This window comes from Stegodyphus dumicola, chromosome 2 (genome assembly GCF_044657685.1).
Source record: "Stegodyphus dumicola isolate Sdum_Otavi_A_Nest chromosome 2, ASM4465768v1".
Lineage (NCBI taxonomy): Eukaryota > Metazoa > Arthropoda > Arachnida > Araneae > Eresidae > Stegodyphus > Stegodyphus dumicola.
The window spans coordinates 221723642-221744642 of record NC_140769.1 but is presented as its reverse complement, the minus strand read 5'-3'; the positions used below and the strand labels follow the sequence as shown (position 1 = coordinate 221744642).

At 29.8% G+C, this 21001-nt stretch overlaps 1 protein-coding gene across 2 annotated transcripts in view; it reads left to right on the top strand.

Moving 5' to 3' along the window:
- Gapvd1 (GTPase activating protein and VPS9 domains 1) overlaps positions 1-7093 on the top strand; it is a 120760-nt gene extending 113667 nt beyond the window's left edge. For both annotated transcript variants that reach the window (XM_035366190.2, XM_085811798.1), the window contains exon 25: positions 1105-7093. In XM_035366190.2, the coding sequence (XP_035222081.2) occupies positions 1105-1371 (267 nt within the window). In that variant the 3' untranslated portion in view covers positions 1372-7093. The remainder of the gene's footprint in view (positions 1-1104) is intronic.
- The last annotated feature ends 13908 nt before the right edge of the window (positions 7094-21001 follow it).

The following is a 21001-nucleotide window of genomic DNA, read 5'->3' as shown; positions in this document are numbered from 1 at the left end:
GTCCTTCATGAAACACCCTATATGTAGCTATTAAAAAAAAAGCTATAAATGAAAATGATATTGCATTATTTTGTTATGTAGACTGCAGTTTTTAATCAAACCTAAATAAAACTGTGTAATCAATTTATGTACATTATTTCTGTTTTGTAATAGAAATCTCCCTCTATTAGTTATAATCTGTTCCCCACCCCCTAAAAAAAGTTTTTTTTTTTTTTTTCCCCCACTTTTTGTAAGCAAACTACTGTGATCTTTTTACAAAATGGGCAGATCTGTGGTTTATTTTTTAATAAATAAATTTACCAGCATATTATTTTTTATTCTTGCATTAATTGAAATAAAGGCTTAAGTCAGAGCCTGAGTTATTGATATTAATTAAATGAATTCCTTTTATGTACATTTTTCTCAATGTCCTTGAAGTAGAAAACCATAAATTTTAATCACTGAAAAATTTTATTTATTTTGGATTAGAAGTAGATTATCAAAACAACACTGATACAGAAATTAAAAAACATATTCTTGCTAGAATTACTGTCCTTCAAAATTTTTATTAATAAATTTGCTTAAAACACAGAGAAAACTGCTTTAATGCAAGACTGTCAGACTTATACTGATGTATAGCTCTGATCCTGGATCTGTAATTAAGATACAAAAAAACTTTAGTTATTTTTGACAAGAACATCCTTAAAAAAATATTTGATACAGTGAAAATTGATGACTTGTAATGGCATGGGATGAGACTAAATGACATTTTTAAAAAGTTGAAGTGATCAGATGTATTAAATATAAGCATGCAAAAGCTGCTGGTCTCATTTTCCAAATGAATATTTATTTGCTAATAATTAAAATTTTTAATTATAAAAAAAATTCTAGAACGAATCAAAAATAGATATTTGATGGTTGGGCTAACATAGTGGCATCAAAATAACAATTGGATAATAACTTTAACAGTATTAAAATTACTAACAACTAAATCACTGTAAACAAATGGAGAACAAACTGGAAGAGGATTCTAAGAAAGGTCATGGCTCGTTTTGCACTGTCATGCCACCTGAAGAATTTATATTTTCCACTCAAAATTAAGATGGTATCCTTTTCTGTTTTCAGACACCCCGGGATAAAATCCAGTGTGTCCTTCGATGCTGCAGCACAATCATGAACCTTCTCAGCATGGCCAGTGAGAAATCAGTTCCAGCTGCTGATGATCTCATGCCTGTTCTTGTGTATGTGCTTATCAAGGCCAATCCTCCTCACCTTCTTTCGACGGTTCAGTATGTAAATACTTTCTTTGAGAAACAATTAGAAGGGGAAGAGGCATATTGGTGGACTCAATTTGCATCAGGAGTAGAGTTCATTAAGAATATGGACTATTAATCAGATGTTATTTTTTAGATAATCTTCATGTGAGAGCAATTCTGGCTTTAGAAGTGAAATAATTCTATAGGAATTTTCATAATCTCATGCAAGTATGATGTATAAATATTAAAAAAATGTGATATGAAATGTGTTCTGTTGGCCAGGATATATTAACATTGGACAGAAAATACCCAATGATTTACATATTTATGAATACTTTTATTGCTTGAGATTTTTGTAATTATTTAATCATTTTATTAGAAAATTTAGATGTATGAAAAAAGTATAATTGAAGGAATTCTGTTTCTGTTATCAGAGCTGCATATAATTTTAAATTTCCGTATGTTTTTCAAGCATAAGTTGGTATCTATGATGTTTAAACTAAGCATCTACTAAAAATTAGTTCTGACTGTTGAGTAGTAAGAAAAATTCCTTCTCTAAATCAGCATGTTGCATTATTTTTAGTATCAGTTTTTAAGTGCTCTGATTTTTTTGTTTTGTTTGTCTAATTATATTAGCTTAATGATAAGTGCTACCATATATGGCTTGTTTACAAAATTTTGTATAGTGTTATTTAAAAATTAAAGTTTAAAATTTAAATTTTCTCTTTCAAAAATTAAATATAATAGAGTTAATGAAATATGAAATTGAGAATTAAGCATTTCTTTAAAATTTTAGGGCAATAATTTTACTATAATTCTGATTTATTACATTTCTACAAAACTCTTACCCTCCTTTCTTAATTCTGAAAGTAAAATCAACCATAATTCTTTTTAAAAATGAAGTTTTATACACATGCTTGTATATATACATATAATATTATTTGTACAAAGTTTTTATTGAAAATATGTTTTTAAAGAATTGAGATTTATGCCCATGTGTATTTTTTCCCTATAATAGTTTTATATGTTATATTTAATATTATGATGATTAGTTATTATATGATTTTTGACCTAAAATAAGATTAGATGAGTTATAAATATATAAGAAATTTTAATATAAGTATTAATCTGTCTTAATTTAAAATATAGGGTATTCTCTAATACTTGCACATCTCAGGTGCATATTTCCTTTTCTGAGAGATAAAGTTTTATGCAAATGATTACCGTGATGTAATAAACTGCTCCCAAAAAGTGATTTGATTTTTTTTTTTTTTTTTTTTTTTTTTTTTTAGGTCTGTGTTATATGTGCTAATCTTTGTATTTTTATAATATGAGTGAAATGTCATGTTAGTGTTGAAAATTAAATGTATATATATATATGTAAATAATCTGCTGTCTAACCAAAAGTTTATTATTTTCTTGTTAGGTGATTATTTCCAAAATACTTCTTTTATGAGATTTGAAATTTGTTAATCAAGTTGATTATATTATGTATTTTACTTGTATGTGATTGGTCATTAAAAATTATCAGGAAATTAAATTGAAAGCAGCTAAAGTGTGCGTTAGAATATGAGTGGAAAATTTTTATATTGTGTATATTTTAATACTTTTAATTTAATTATATATTTCTTAATCATATATACAAAAATATATTTATGAATTGTAATCAATTATTTCTGAGTTTATTAAATTAACACCTGTATGTACAAAATATTGTAATTTAGTTTAACATGTCAAAGGGAATAGAAATAAATTTGTACATTTATTGGTCAATCTAGATCACTGGTATTCTGAAATGAGATTACAAAAAAAAAAAAAAAAAAAAAAAAAAATTCTACAAAGTTATACAAAATTATGTAATTAATTATATGCTACTTAAAAATTCGTCAAAATAGCAAATAATGCAAATCGCCTTCCCTTCCCTCCTTCCAGACATCTTCTGCTTCAAAAATAAAAAGAAATATTAATTTTTTCTTAATTTTAAAACCAGTTAATGGAAGCAAAAAATTGTGTAAAAAGATATAAAGAATAACATTTTTTTAAATTCGAGAACTGTTTCATTTTTTGTTTATGTTCGGTAAAGTTATTGAAAAAAAGTAACTTATCAGTGGATTATTTTTCAGATTTTATTAATTCCTTGGTTTACTTAATTTTTGATTTTCCATAGTTTATTTTGCTTCATATGTTTCTCTTTTGTAGTTAATTTGGAAAATTATATCATGCATGACTAACTAGTATCAATGATTAATCCTTTTATAAAAATGTATTTTATGTTAAAAGAAAGTGTGTTTTATGAGCATAATTACAAAGTAGAAAATGCAAAGTGCCTCACAGAAAAAGCTTCTCCTCTCCCATTCTGCTTCTTGATAAAAGATATTAACAGTTTATACATTTCACTAGCTTGTTGCTCATAAATCAATGTACTTTGAGTGAATCAGTGCATGCAGCAGATTAAATGCCTTAAAATTTCTTCATTTTTTAATTAAAATGTTATTTACATGGTGCTGCTTTAATATTTTAATCTATTTTATTTGATATTTCATTGACTTTTCTTAGGTCTGTGTGTGTTTCTATAATAGTATTATTGGATCTGATTATCATGTCTGCTATACCTTCTCATAAGAATTTTTTATTTATTTATTGTCTGTTATGTGTTTGTTCTCATTCCTCTCAACTGAATTTGTTTAATGTATATATAAAATGGGCAAGGCTCTTTTTAGCATATAATTATCCCTTAATTAAGGCATGTATTTTAGCAAAGTACATAAAAAATAGGAAAACATTTTCGTGTTTAATTTTGTCGATTGTATCAATAAAAAATTAGAAAATTGTCATTTTATTTAAAAAAAAAAAACTATATAGCTGCTACATTTAATATTTCAGCATATATGAAAGATTAATAGACCACAGACTACATTAATAGACCATAGACTACATTTTACTCAATTTTGTTTTCATTATAGCAAATGTACAGGATCAAAATAACTTATTAATTTTCAAACTAAATATAATAAATTAATGCTAGATTTAATACAAAAAACAATCTGATTTAGAATGCATGAATTTCAGAATATGGAATTGAGTCTGAAGAATTTAAAAGAAGAATTTTTTTCATCAGCATCTGAATCAAATATCGCACAGATAAACAAAAAAAACTTTTTTATATAAAATTCTCAAAAAATGAGAATGGCAAAATAAAGAATCGCATGAATTGCGCAAAACCATAACCAAAATTGTATTCATATATTTGACCAAAACTAACTGTTAAGAGAAATAAAGCACAAATTCTACTAGCTATTGTGAAAGTAGTAAATTGCCTTTTTAAATGTCTGTTCTAAAGGAAAATGAGCTCTATTTAACCTTTATAGACAAGAAATGCCAAATTTTTTCATGCCTGAAATCAGTTTGAGCATCATAAATATTGCATGGTGGAGTTACGCAAATTGCCTTTTGTTGTCATAGAGGTTAACCAACGTTTGTTTTTACATGTGCATGCAAATACACACAAACAAGTAAAAAATCCTAGATGCCAACTTTTCTCCCCCCCCCCATCACATATTTCAATAGATCACCGAATTTTCCAGTTTTTAATTTTTAACCTTTACTGAGGAAAATAATTTTCACCAATAAATGAAACTTAAATTTTCAAAATGTGTTTTGCTACTGATGAAGATTTTCAGCATAAGTTTTCTAATTTAAACTTTATTAAAGTTAGTTTTATTTTATTTGATCTCAATAGTCTTGTTCTTCTATAGACCTTTCTATGAAGATTCAACCAAATTTTAATAATTTAATATTTGCTTTTAATTTTGTTCTACATCAGTAAATGGTACATTGCTATGCTTATCTACACAATAGTATGTACATTAATTATTGATTTTATTCTCATGATTATTATTTTAAATTTTTTTTATTTTTAATAATTAAACATTTTTCTTCTTTCTCAATATAAAATTGTAAAAAAATATATAAAATGAAATTAACCAAAGAGCATAAAATTTAAATATCTAGTTAAATGTTTATATAGTTTTTATTAAAATCACGTTATAAAGGGTTCAGTAACCTGAATCATGCATAAAAAACTGAATTTAAGGCAAATTGGAGTTCTTTCAGAGTGGTATTATCGTGTAGCACAAATACCTCCCATTTTTCATATTTTAAGAGTAGCTTAAATGTATGTCCTTCTTTTTAAATAAAAATTATTCTGCTGGAGCACTTTAAATTCAAACTTTGTGAAATATTGCAACATACATTTACACTTATTGAAGATTAGCATGACACTAACCAGAATGCTGGAAAAGGAAATTAGTTAAAATGCCTAAAATCCAACTTATGGTCAGTTCATTTACTAACACTGCAAGATTTATGGTTAGTATGAAAAGTATCAAGGTAATATAGTTCAACAATTGAAGTTTGGGTTAAATTTTTGTAGATGAAAAACTGAAAGAATTGTTCGAGTGCCAAACCATCCATTGAAAGTATTAAGTCCTTTTTTTATTTGAAAACTTTAATGTTATGGAATCCTTTTAAAATTTTTTTTAAATATTTTTTTTAAAAGTTCAAGTTTAATATATGTCATACTTTTTTTTTAAATCTAATTCTTTTTGAAAAATTTATAATGAGAAAAATCATTATACATTCCATTTAAATGATCAAATGAGCAGATAATATAGTCGATTTGTATTTTTTTTAAAAGGATTGTATTTATTTTTACGAGCATACATATATAATTATTAATTCATAGACTATTTCAGTAATATAATATTATATGTTATATTCATCTTTTTGGTCAAAATTCTCTTTAAAAAAATTCATATTATTTTATTATTGTTTATAAGATTTTTGCTGTTTAAATTGTAATTTTTAGAACTTTGCTCCTCTTATCTTTATTTAAAACTTTTACTGTAGATCAATTCTATCAGTATTTATAATAGTCAGAATTAAAACATTAATCCAAAGCGATATTGCTATATAGTAGATGGGAATAGCAAATAAATAAAAATAAATCAAGTGCTTAAAAAATTTTAGGTCTGTGTATAATGTTGGCTGCTTTACATTTTTTTTTATGTCCACTTCACATTTCAAAGTAATATTAATATAGAATTCATAAGAAATCGTGTGTATGTGTTATTTGTCAAGTATGCCTAACAATTTAAGGTATGTGTAAATTTATCGTGGATCTAAGATGCATACATTTATATATACTAATATGAGAAAAGAAAATATTCTTAACAGTTATATAGTAAATATATCATTTCTATATTATCTTTCTACTTGGGTTATTTAGATAATTGCATGAGTATTCTTGGAAACCATTGATCTAGATTATTCATATGTATGTTATATAGGTTTAGCACTAGATTTCTTTGTTTAGTGTGTTTCTTTTTATTTTATGCTAAGTTGCAGAGAAAATCAGTTAAGTGTGTGTGACAGGTAATATGATGGTATTTTTGTAAAATATTGTGTTATGATGTTAATTTTAATTATCTTATTACTGTGCAATACTTCAAATGTGTTTCTTTTTTGTTTTTTGTAGTAATGATTGTGCCTATAACTCTATTTCTATGCACTTCATGTACTTTAAGCTTCATTTATTACTTTTAAGTTTTCATTGAATTCTATGCAATCAGACAGCCAAGTGCTAAACCAAATGCTTTTAAATAACATTTCTAGTGACAGTTTGTCTTCCTGTACAGTAGACTACTTTAAGCTGAAAAGTGGTTAATATTCTGAGAATTGTGTGTGTATAATTGTATCTATCTATATAATATATGCACACACACTTTATCCTGTATTGTATGAATGTAGTACTGAATGGTGTATGACTCTAATAAAGCTTATGTATTTTGTTACATTTATTTAAATTGTGCAAGAATTAGTCAAAATGTAAAATAGCCTGGCATCCAAGATGTCCCTGCATATAAGATGCATTTTTAATGATTTTTTTTAATAAAGCTTAGTTGTAAGATATCCTCACATATATAATCTTAACTTGCTGAATATGACCTGAAATAAAAATAAAATAATTTAAATACTATATTTTGAGGTAAAATTAAGCGACCCATCCTTCCAAACTTAATTTTTTTTAAATTTATAATAATACCTTATTATATTGTACATTATTCCATATGAAGAAGGGAACATGATTTTTTTGGTATACTGAATGAATTTATTGAGTGAAATCAGTTTGCAAAGAATTTTTTGTGCTTTAATCATCATAACTTCTTCTTGTCTATTTGTTCATTACAGAATTAAGCAATAGATTGTCAAAACTTATTTAATTCCCTCCTTAATATAATGTTTTAGTAATTTGTTAATAAATTTAATAATAATTAAGACACAATAACACGCCGAATAAATACTAATTCAGAAGTCAAACAACAAAAATTTAATAATGTCTGATATTATAAAAGCCGAAAGTACTTTATTACAAAAATGCAACAAGTATTTCATATTTTTATTTAAAAAATTTTATTTCTTAAAATGAAAAAGTTAAATATCGGTTAATAACCTTCTGAATGGATACGCAAGTTTTCACTGCTGCAGTACTTTTAGCTAAAGCCTACAGCAAGCACCAATAGATACTGTGTTTTGGTAATTAAAAGCATTTACTAAAGTGTCATGTTGTGGGTAAACTAATGTTGATGATGACTATGTTTATATACTGAAAAACATGTAACTTCATGCAATTCAGTCTTTTGTGCATCCTCCTTAATTATAAAGGAAATGATTCTTGTACCATATTACTGAGCTGCTTGTGGTTTCTTCTGACCAATAAAATAAATGGTACTTAAGCATTTATCTTTTTACCAGGCTGCAATCCCAGAGTTGCCTGACTTAACCAGCATAAGCATAATTTTATCTTCAGCTTCCTCGGTGTATGTACTTCTCAAAACCATTTCTATCTTGGTGCCATTATGGCAGCACTAAAAATAATTTAATCCATTAACAAACTCCTACCATCCAGTAGTAATACCTGTAACTCTTTGGTTTATGTTCAGTCCATTGAAGAGTGATGCTACAGTGATGCCTTTCATGCCCATCAGATCTCTAAGATTACCACCTCAGAAAGTGACCAGTGTTTCTGAGAAAATATATTCAATATCACCTTTCTAAGATGACCACTTCTACTGAAATTATTTGGAACTGCAGATAGTTGTTTCAGAGAGGATATGCTATTATATAAAAAAGCAAAAGCAAATCTCTGCTGATATTAAAATATAATACTAGTGTAAACTGTGTTCACTTTGTACATACATTAGCATTATAAACTAGAAAAAAATTAACTCTGAGTCATTTTTTCAAAGAGTTTCAAGTACAAAATATTCACTTTTAATTTGCATATTTTAAATACTTTTGTAAGCTTAAAGTTTGAAATTGCATATATCTAATGCCAGTAAAATAAATCACAATCTTGTTAAGTGTGGACATCTTAAATGGCTATCACATTTACTACCTACTTTCAGCAACATATTGAAAGAAATATTTCCATGAACTTTCATTTTCAGAATATCTGATGGGTTGACTTACATAAAAATTATTTCTTTGACGAAAGGCTGTGAGGGACAGCTTTAAACAAAACATTTTAATTTCGATTGTTAAATGTCTCATACAGCTGACCAGGACATTGATTCCAGTAAAACATGCATTTGCTAGAAACTCTCCAATGATAGGAGAAGAAGCTCATTTCTTAGAAAAGTTTCTCCTAGCCTCATGCATTGTTAGATATGATAATCCCATTATTCTTAAATGAAAAAGTAATTGCTTAAGAGAATCTGAATTGCATGTACATATTCTAGACATTTCTTTTTTATATGAATATGTTATAATTTTGGTACATTGAAAGATTTACTTGTATATGAATCTTCTTTTATGGTCTAATAAATTGTATACCTCATTTATCATCTGAATCTGCTTATCAGATTATATAAGTCATAGTTATATGATTGATATTTTGTACTTTTAAAATGTAAGATTATTTTAAATGTTTTGTTTTGCTGTAATCCATTTCTGTTATCTAAAATCATTTCTTCTTGTCTATTAAACAATCTACATAATTTTCCCATCTAATGTACTGCAAAAGTTTTTCAATTTAATTATTTTTCAGTCTTCATTGAGGATTTTTTTCAATAATCTGGAGTTGTAATGAACAGTAATCCACAATTTCTTATTTTTCACTTGTAACTCTTTTTGAACAGTTAAGACTCTTATGACATTTTATAAAAATGTAAACTTTTGTTTAGGTTTATAAACTTTGGTAAAAAAAATTTACATAAATATTACAAAATATGCATAATGAAAAACTTAGCTTAAAAAATAGTGGGAGCCTTGAGGCATTTTACTATACATAAGCATTATAGTAATGTTCATTGTATAGATAAAAGCTCTAATTAGTTATTCTTAAAAATTCCACAAAAGATTTAATTCTTTTTATAATAGCTTTTAAAAAATGCACTTTATATGAATGGCATTCTTTCTGCCAGTGGTAATTATTATGCATGAAATCATTTCTTTTATTTGAAATCTGAAACTCAAAACTGTTAGCACACCATGTATTAGTGCTCCTGCTAGTAAATGAGTTCTGTAACACTAATCAAGCTGTGGAGTGGGGGAGATTGTAGATTCGGGCTACAAATATTACAAGAAAAAGAAAGCAAGAATGATATAAAAACAAGGTTTCCAAAGTTTGATTACATAATACAAAATGTTATAATACATCTTTTGCAAATTACTCTTATTTTTGGATGTTCATAAAAGTCATTATAAATTATATCAAATAAATATATTATTAAAAAACACAGGTAAAATTTAAAAGCATATATATAATATTAATTCCTCAGTTTGTTATACTAGATACTTTTATAATATATATAAGATAAATTAAAAATTTTCTGCTTCCAGATTGTTAATAGTCTTATAGTTAACTTTTCACCAGGCAAGTTATTTAAAAATCTTCTGACACAAGATTGGCAGCAGTTGTTAATATTTGCTACATGCCAGTCTGATTATCTTAAATAATGTAAAAAAATGGGAAGATTTAACTACAGATATTTCTTGCATCAAAGTAAAATTTAAAACGTGTTTACAGCGTTTAATAATGATACTGCTATCCTCTAGTTGCTTATGGAACACTAATTTGAGGACTTTCGAAGTAGAATCAATGCAGTAAAGAGTATTTTGGATTCAGATTTGGGTATCCAGGTAGTCAGAAAATATGCAATTCAGATCCAACTTGAAAGTACTTTTCCATTAAAAATACTGCAATATGTATAATTTTTATATAAATTTTTTTTTTATCATGACTACTTTTTATCCCCTGAATTGCTAACATAAATTCAAAATAAATTATTTCTAAAACATTAATACCATATACACTCACATATGTCCGCACTTTTTTTTACTGAAATTACATCACTAAAATGCAGGTGGGGATATTACATGGGTCATTCAAATGTCATGGTTTTTCTCGTGAGTAATTTTGGGTGTAAATTTCATTTCAAACGTCCAAGTTAAGTTCTAAGTGGAAGAAAATGGCATAAGTAATAAAAGTATTAAATTTAAAGTTGTCTAATAGCTACCTAAAATTTACAAACTCAATTTCTTCCATCCACATATATAATATAAACTAGAAAGCACAGCGGTCATATGAAATGGCCGCTGTTTTAGATATTATAAATTGATGATTATAAACAAATGATTGCTAATGCAAACAAATATGCATTATGATGATTGCACGTTCCCCCTGACACGCTCAAGTTGCATTCAGTTGTAAACCATTTCAAAAACAGATGATTGCTAATGCAAACAAATGTTCACATTCCCCCTGACACACTCAATTTGCATTCAGCTGAAAATTCAGTTTAAAATACAATGTCAGAATAAAATCGGGCAAAATTTTAAACTCTTTACGTGAAAGGATATTTAGCATAGGAGTTTGGGTAAATCTACCTGATGAGATGTACTACGCACAACTCGTTAGTTGGTTTCATCTCCTTTAATTTCTCACCGTTTGCAAGTTTCTAGGTAATTCATATGTAAATATAAATAAATGCATAATAAGCAACAATTGTATGATTTAAACATATTTAAATGTTCTTAAATACCATGATAATTTGATTAAAACAATGATAACTGCATGTATGGTATCAATGTATATAAACTATTTGAATGCCGTGGCAATTTCACCCTATTGTCTAGTACAGTTACGCAAGCAACCAATAAACTATTGGCGACAAACAGACACTTAAGCCGCATATAATAAAGATTACTCGGTTTATGTTATCAACAGTCGGCACCAGTAAATTAGTGAGCATACCTGGCACCTGGGGAAAAATACCTTTTTGGCACCCCTCGAAAAAAAAACACATTGATATGATGAAAATCTTGTTTGGAGACCATTTGGCGCCCCTCAGCGAGCGGCACCCGAGGCATCATACACCCCTTTGCCCCCTTTCGCTACACCACTGCTCGGCACGTATTAGTTCTCACAAGAGCACAATATAGATGCACAAATTAACAAAAACTTGCAATTTTAATATTTACTTTTACAGAAATTAAATAAACATTGTTTCTTTTAATATCTTCCTTACATTTTTTTTAAAATCTGTTCTGATGCACTATATGAAAATTTCCATTTTGTTTCATCATTCGCCACAACCAGCCTTCACTCGCCTTGAATTGTGATGTAGGAATGTCTTCTTGTGCCGCAGCAAGCACTCTTATTTGGCACATTGCTACTTACTAATTACCACAAATTCCAAATGATACTATGAATGAAAAGAGAAAGCTTGAAATATGCGAATGCTCCAAGGAGGGGAAAGTAATTTCACTAACAAAACAGTATTTACTGGAAGCCAATGAGGTGAAAACCTGTTTGGACTGCCTTTCTTTATTATCGCATCTGACAAGTGAATTGCTGGCGCCGATGCTATGACTGAATAACAGCTGCACCAGAATGCAAGGGAAGTCTCTGCTTTCCATCTTGGTACCAAACAAAGACAAAACAAATGCATATTCTTTCTTTAAAGTTGTTTATTGACTAAGGGGATAAGGCGGTGTTAAAACAAAATATGTATTTTAAAGTAAGAAATTCTTTAATTTTGGGGATGCGGACATTGTGCGGGTCCCTTTTTTTATTTTTACATAAATTTGATCTGTAAAGTAAAAAGATCTGTAATATGGTAGTTTAAATATTTGTACATATTGATTAGTCATGTCAATAACACTTATCCAAAATAATTACTGTATTTGACAGTGCAACATGATGTAAATAACTATTTCTTCTCTTAAGGTGGCAAAATCTTTATTTAAAAAAAGTTCTTTTTAATAATGTATTTATGTTTTTATTTTTCTGAATCAACAAACTTTTCCAAATATATTATATATGTAAAACTAAATATTTGAATGCAATTTTTCTTATTATTATTAATTGTCTTTGTCTTCATCGGTAATAATAATTTTATCAGCTTTTGTCATCCACTTTTGAACTTTTTTAAGAATAAAAGCTCATTAAAAAACTGTATATATATTAGTTTTTGCAATCATAGCATAAACAAATCCATTTCTTTTGATTTAGCATTATATATTTTATTTACTGTTATATGTTAATTTTGTATTTAGGTTAGCAGTCATGTATATTTAAAGTTGTAGAGATTCATTTTGCAATCTTTTTATCTTGTTAGGAAAGGCTATTTTATTTCTGTCAGTAAAGAAAGGTTTCAAATGTAGATATTATTATCTTCATAATAAGTATTTGCTATTAAAAAATTCAGGAATGGTTTTAAATTTAAAATTTTTTTTACAGCTGTCTCAATAAAATAAGTTACACATCTTGACTCAAATCAAATATATTGAGGATTCTGACTAGTATTGCTATTTTAGTTAAGCTGGTATATAATAATTAAAGTAAGCTGTATAACTTAGTGTACGGAATTGAAACAATATCCTTTCTTTATCAGCTTATCACTACTTGTTGTTTTATATTTAGTGTAAAAAACGAATTTCATAAATATGCATTCCCCCCCCCTTTTTTTTTAAAGAATTCAGAGTAAATTATTTTCATGAAAAATTGTGTTCTCGAGAAGGAAAATTAATGTTAAATGTTAAAGGTTTTTAGTTATTATTAATTTTATGCTGGAAGCATTATAAAAACTGAATATTTATATTTGAAGAACTGCAGTTTGTATAACTGTAATTCTAATTATGCAAAATGTGATGTACATACTTCAAATATTATGTACGTAAATCATATACTACTACATTATATATATATATATAGACTTGAAATTATATTATCACTAAAACGAAACAGTAAAAAATCATTTTTAGCAGCAGCTGAATGTTGTGTTTTCGTAGCCAAAAGTTGTTATAAACAAAGCTGTTTGTTATATGCAGAACTGTTTGACAATAAAAATCTGTTTGGCCATTCAAAATTTTGATCTGAATGAGTTCAAATTTTTTTTGAAGAAAGAACTATGTAATTAAGAGTTGTGCATCATTAGTAGAAACTCATAAATAGCAATAGAAATAGTGAATCATAAATAGAGAAGTAAATTGTAAAATTTAATTTATGCAATCATTCCACTTAAAAAGTATTTTTGTAAATGTATTTTTTATTAATTTTTCAGTTATGAGACTTCCACTTAAATGCTTTTAGTAATAAATAATTTTTTTCTCTGTTAAGTAAACTTAACTGAGTCACAATTAAAAAAAAATAGTGAAATATTTTACTTATTGTTCACCCCAAGCAAATAATTAAGAATATATTACAAAATATGTGCAAGTTCTTGGAAAAAAAAATATTGGTTCTTCTGTCTCTGAGTTTTCAGCATTTATTGTGGAATAAATTTTAGAAAAGTTTTAAAATTGACATGCATGTTTTTTTATCGTTGCTAAAATAATCTGATAATTGTATCCTTTTATAAATTAAAAAAAGAAATTAGAATCACATAAGCTTTATGCTTGCATTAAAATTTGGGTTGGGATGTATAAAATTTATAAATAGAGAGAAACTGCTCTTATTGTTGTTGGAAAGACAAAGTATTTCTTTCTATCTTTGACAGTAAATGTCGTATGCAATTTTTTTTTTTTTTTTTTTTTTTTTTTTTTTTTTTTTATAGAGTACAAGTACGGAAGAAGGCTTATCTTCTAAATCTTCTGTGCAATTAATAGCTTCTGTGAATGAAATGTACTTTTATGCTATATTTATGTATTAAAATAGAACAAGATTTTTGTCATGCAACAGGTTTATGCTCATGTAAGTATATTTGTCATAGTTAAAAATAAATATTCTGTTACAATATATGATGTTTGCTTGCTTAATTTTGTTCCAGCTTGAAATAAATCTTTTGACCTGATTAACTGTTAACTGCCTTTTTTTAAAGACAAGGTCTCAACCAAGGAGGGGGATGCTATCAGCATTTTATTTAGCTGTTAAGGTATTTAGATTTAGTTTATAAGTATAAAAAACTGCTTTTATTCAAGTTCTGGTATTCAAAACTTTTCCTATATGTTTGTTGTTTAATTTATAAAACAGGTTAAAAGTAATGTAAATAAATATATGTATTTATTTTCAAGTTTTGGAAAGGACAGGGAATAATCTAGCAATGGTAAAAGAGGTGCATGAGACAAAAAAGGTTGAGAAACACTGCTCTAAAAGATATAATTTTGTAAACTTCATCTGGTGTCCTAGTAATGAATATGCGTCATTTACCTTTCATTGAAAGCTTTGAAGACGGTTGGCCGATTAATTAATTAAAATATTCGAGGGTTATCTGGCTGAAAGGATGAATGCTTTTGTTGAAGAATTTTGCGAGAAACTACAGTTTATCCTTGATCAAGTGACTTAGACATCGATTCTGTATTTCCTGTGGTTGAATTGGCTAGCTGCATAAGATTTTTCTCACGTGCTGAATATGGATCGTTTTTTCACTTAAAGTCTTCTATATAGTCGACAGCCTTACCGTACTTTCCATTACTAAGTAATCCGTTACGTATTATGGGAAAATTTAATTGAATTTGTTTTACGCATGGTGACGAACATGAAAGCTGCTTGAGGCGACCTTTCAGGAATGAAGAACATAATAGCAACAAGTCATAATAGCTCCTGAAAGAATAAGTAGCATGGTTTCTTTAAGTACCATGTTCTTTGAAATAAGATGTATGCTGTAGACCATTTAGTTATTGCAGTAAAGTGCATACTGGGTCGGATAAATTCACAGCTTCAAGGGCGTTGAAAAATTCTTTTTGAAGAGTCAAGTGGCACATATTTTTTTAACTGGATTACTGCTTGTCTAAATGTTTAATGTTAAAATTGCATATACCAATATGTAAGTAATAATGACTTATAAATATCACTTTATAAATCTTTATATTTATTTATAAATATTTTCTGTTTTTAATTAATTCAAATAATTCAAAATAATGGCAACTAGAAGTAAAATATGTTACTTATATGGTTTACTTGAAATAACGCTGCGACAAACAAGTATTAATCACATCTAAGCCAAATAGTATTTGCCCGTTTTCTTGAATTCAATTAGGCAGCTGCCGTGTCAAAAAACTGAGCACGCTGAATTCAGCAGAATCCCAGTGCTTCATCAATTTCAGATTACAGTCAAATTTAATCGGGTTATTCGATATAAAATCGTATCAGAGATACTTCATCTACATAGTGCTGAAATGGTTAAGCTTTCGATGAGGAAAAAGTGGCCATAAAATAAAATTCCCTGTAGGATATACTCTGTAATTTTATGGAAGCATTCTGAACCTTATCTCAGTGGTAGAGTTTCGCCCAGCTTACGCTATATATTAACTAAAACGTGTCAGAAAAATATACATGAAAAAAATTCTTTCCAAAGTACATAATGCATGGCAATAAAAGCATTTTTATTAATTATAATAATGCTGTCGATAAAATATATCAGCTGGATATATTATGAATTATATGTATTTTAATAATTAAACTGTTAAAAATTTAAAAAAATTAATCATTAAAGAAGGGCGCGGAAAGATGTTCTAGATATTATAAATTGTAATTAAAATGATTTGGGCAAAGGTGTCTGCTAATTCAAACTTAATTACCCAGGGCAGGTGGGGAGGACGCCCCTTTGCTTACTGCCCCACGGGGTTTCCCCCTTCTACTTGCTTAAAGTAGAATGCAATTAAGGAAACCACTGACGGTACCTTTCTTAAGAGCCACCGCTAGCTCAATAAATAAAGGTGATTTAAATAATAAAATGTTAATTCACATGTCAAAGATCTCTTTGTACACAACATTCCTTGTGTGGATCTTTCCATCATTTTTAAGCTCGCCTTGCAGAGGACATCCATTATTTTTAATTTTACGTCCGCTCTTTCATGAACTCTTGAACAGGCAACATAAAGTTGGCCGTGTCCAAATGCAGGCTCATGTAAAAAAATGCCAACACGCTTAAGCGTTTGGCCCTGAGACTTATTGATGGTCCTAGCAAAGACAAGTTTTACAGGGAAATTGTCTACGTCTCAATTGAAACGGCAACCCTGTGCCGTGGCAACTTCACCCAAATTAACCAACATTGGCTAGTACATTTACGCAAGCAACCAATAAACTATCGGCGACAAACAGACATTTGAGCCGCATATATATATGGGGTGAAGTAACATGTCCTCCGAAACGGCTGGCTCGCGGGCTTAGTGAAGCACATCGTTGGATTCCGCAGGTCCGTGGCACGCCATTTTGACTATTCGCGTCTTCGTAGGACTTGAATTAGCCGAGATATTAATTAAAAACTAATTTTCCCCTACGTTTTCCCTACATTTTCCACTTTTTTCTTGGGTATTCCCTATTACAGGGATTTGGCTACATGCCAAATTCTTTTTTCTCGAATATCTACGGAGCGGCGCCGAGTTGAAATTCGAGACGCATATTCTCGGATTCCAAAAAATTCTCCGAATCCATCGATACCGTATTCATCTTCGTACGACTTTAATCAGTTGAGATATTAATTAAAAACTGCGGAAACGTTAATTTCCGAATGGCAACAATAAACTATCGGCGACACACACTTTAGCCGCTTATATAATATAAAGATATATATATATTGTGTGTGTGTAAACCTAAAAAATGCACGCAAGTTTATATCTTGCCCAAAGACCTTTATTGTTTTTTAAGTGGCATTAATTTCTATGTTACTTAATTGGGAAAATGTAATTTTAAATAATTTCTAACAATTTTAATAGATAATATTCTTATATATTTTCCATATTTTAGACAGACTGACCTCAAACGATTCATACAAGTGTCTTTCGTACTTCTTTCGTTGGGAACTATTTTTTTCCTTTGTTGTTTAAATACAGAGTGTCCCATAAGTCTGTAAATATTTTAAAAATTGAAGGAATTTGTAGAATTGAATGCGAATTGCGAAAAAAATATTCATGTGAAGGGGAAAATTTACGATTTTCGTCGATAGAGGGCGTTGTACGAAAGCAAATCGCACATTTCAAGGAAAACTATATTTATTTGCATGCCGGCATATGATCACAGGCATATCACTCTTATTCTATGTATTCGCCATCACCGCAAATTACAATTTGCAAGTGAGTTACAACACCGTTAACTGCAGCAAGTAACATATCCGAATGGATGCAAGAGCTTTCGTAACGGATGGCGTCCTTTAACTGCACCAAAGAAAATGGGTTATTGCGGCACGCTCTGGGCTTGACATAACCCAAAAGCCAAAAGTTCGGCGATCGAGGGGCGGGAGATATTTATTTCCGCAGTGACGGTTAATTAATCACTCTTCGGTGAATGTTCTCAGGAACGTGTTCATTTTGGTTGTAATATGAGTTGAGTGCCCCGTCTTGCATGAGCGTCACTGTGTCAAGAACATTATGATCCAGTAAGTGCAGTATCACTTTCTCCTGCAGCAGTTGCAAAAAGTGCTTTCCAGTCACTGAGCAAGTCTTCTAGCCAGCTTTTGCACAGCGCTCTTCAAATAAAAAATGGGCTCACAATAATGGGTGGAGTGTAACCAAACGAAACAGAGTGAAACGCGGTGAATGTAGGGCTCCTCAGTATAGGCTGATTCAAAATATTCTAAGTTTGAGAGGACTCGATATCAAATAGCTTTAAAATGTAACTTTTAATATGTACACGTTACATACAGATCATTAATTAAAACATAGTGGTTCAGTTAGCAAACAAATCTATATGCTTTCACAATCGAAATCTTTTAAATAGGAACCGAAGTGTTCCTAAAGTGTGCGAAACATCCAGTGGAGTAGCGAGCATAACTTGCGCCCGGGGTAAAATACCTTTTTGGCGTCCCCCCTCCCGAAAAAAAAAAAACAGTGATGTGACGAAAATTTTGTTTGAAGATCATTTGGCGTCCCTCTACGAGCGGCACCTGAGGCATCCTACATCCCTTCCCCCCTCTCCCTACGCCACTGGAAGCATTTAAACATCCATCTTTCGAGCTGCCGGTGGAAAGTAGAAGGCACGTCGCGTTTAACAAGCACCATCTATCAATTAATCAAAATAATTTCCACATAGGCACGTGGGTTCTCCTTAGTGTGCACGTGGGTACGAGCAAGTAGGAGGAATCGTAAAACCTGCAGTTATAGGACACTGATTTACATTTACTATCTTGATACTGCGTCTGTGCGGCGCCCTCTATCGACGAAAATTTTAATTATTTTTTTCTTTACCAAAAAAAATTTCCTCTTCAGGATTACAACATTTTCGCAAACTGCTTTCAATTCTACCAATTCCTTCCATTTTTAAGATTTTTTAAAATATTTACAGGCTTATGGGAACATGTATTTTTGAATGCCTTTTATAAACCAATAGTCTGTGTGAGATCTTTTATTTCTAACTGATTTTTTTACGCATCTTCGATTTGAGTTCTCTTAAGTGCTTGCAAAAAAAAAAAAAAAAAAAAAAAAATGCTTAGTTCGAAATTGAATGGACGGCTGTTTTGTAAACAATAGAATACTTCGTGCATTAATTACAACAGCATATAACTAAAGAAAGTGAATGAATGTAGCATCTATCTTAGGAAGAGTTTACAGTTGGTCTTTTTGTATTAGTTTCAGCCAAAATTTCATGGTCGAGTCACATTAATGTGACTTCCTGTTAATATCCTGAATAACTAGTATGAGGGAACTCAATAAGGTGCTGGAGAATTTTAATAGGGATATGGAGTCATGCTGACTGCAGTGCAATTGTTGGGTTCTGGAGGAGGGTTTCTTTTGTAGATTCACGATTAGGTTTAAGTGTAGGGGCAAGTGAAGTGCAGTAAATTTTTTCTTCTATTCTTCCAACCACTCACATATATTTTTGGTTGTGTGACGCGTTGCATTGTCTTGCTGGCAGATAACATTGTCGCAGTCGAAAAAGTGTGCATATATTGGTGTACGTGGTTCGCTAGGATAGATGCATATATTTAATGCGATCCATAATGCCATCTATAATGCTCAATGGAACCCAAAAATTTGCACGAAAACATTCCCTAGACCATAGTTTTGTCTACACTAGCTTATATTCGTTCACTAATGGTTGAGGAATATTTATTTGCCGTATGCTTCCATATTCATTCGTCATACGAAGCCAAAAACTTGATTAATCAGAAACGACGAACTTTTGCCCATCCGTGGAAGTTTACTATTGGTACTGCCATCCCAGTGCCAGTTTCTTCCTCTAGTAAATAGTCATTAGTACATTTGCTGACGTCATTCATCTGCTGCGAGGTCCCTTTACATAACAAGGTTCGCTGAACTGTCGTTTCGAACACAGTTGCCTTGAGTCGCAATAACAACCTGGTGTTTCGCGTACATTTATTAAAACACTCAATCGATTTCGAGGGCAGCTACAGGTCCCTCCTCATCTGCCTTGTTTGATTTGTATGTACTGTTTTGCTGTACTGAAAGAAAGGGTGGCCAAAAGCCGGCTCTCGGGCTGAATGTGGCCTTTTTAATTGCTTAATCCGATCAATTATGAAATCCTGTGGAATCCTGCTCCTCATTTCTAAACGTTTTAACGACCCTAAATTCTGCCGTCTAGTACGATTGCAACGGCTCTGGTGCCGGCCTTACATGCTGCTAAGCTTAAGACTGCAATCTTCAATTAAATCGATTAATAACTAAAGTGGATTTCGGTCTCTTGTTTTTATTTGAGTTAGTTATGAAAACCCCTTCTTACACAGATATTTGGAAGAAAAACGAATTATAATTTTGAAAGCACCATTATACATTTCACTATATTCCGTTTTTAACTGGTAATCAAATCCAGAAATTAATTTAATCATACCTGATACTTGAAATTTCATTTTAAATCCGGTGTCATTCGAGAGTGCAGTCTCTTTCATTCAATGGCAGTTTATTTTCAAAATCTAAAAATTGATTATCCGATTGGAAGGGATCAAGAATCGATTATCCGGTTTCCGGATTATCCGTGTGTGGAGTCAATGCTATGCACGAGAGCGTCTCAAACACAAACTTGCTCAAGTCCGAGAATGCTCTAAAAACCCCTAAATTGCGTCTTTAAATATAGTTTCAACAATTGCATCCTACCTGCATGAAGATGATAATGATTTAATGAAATTCCGGATAAAGATATTAATGATCTAATAAAATTCCGGATATTCGTCCCCATATACCGAATATCAAAAACTTAACTGAAAGTAAAAAATAACACTAGTTCGAACATGGAAGAAAGATTCTTCCTAATACAGAAATCGGAGATTTATCTAATTGTGAAGAAATCGAGGTTATTACTGAATTTGTATGCC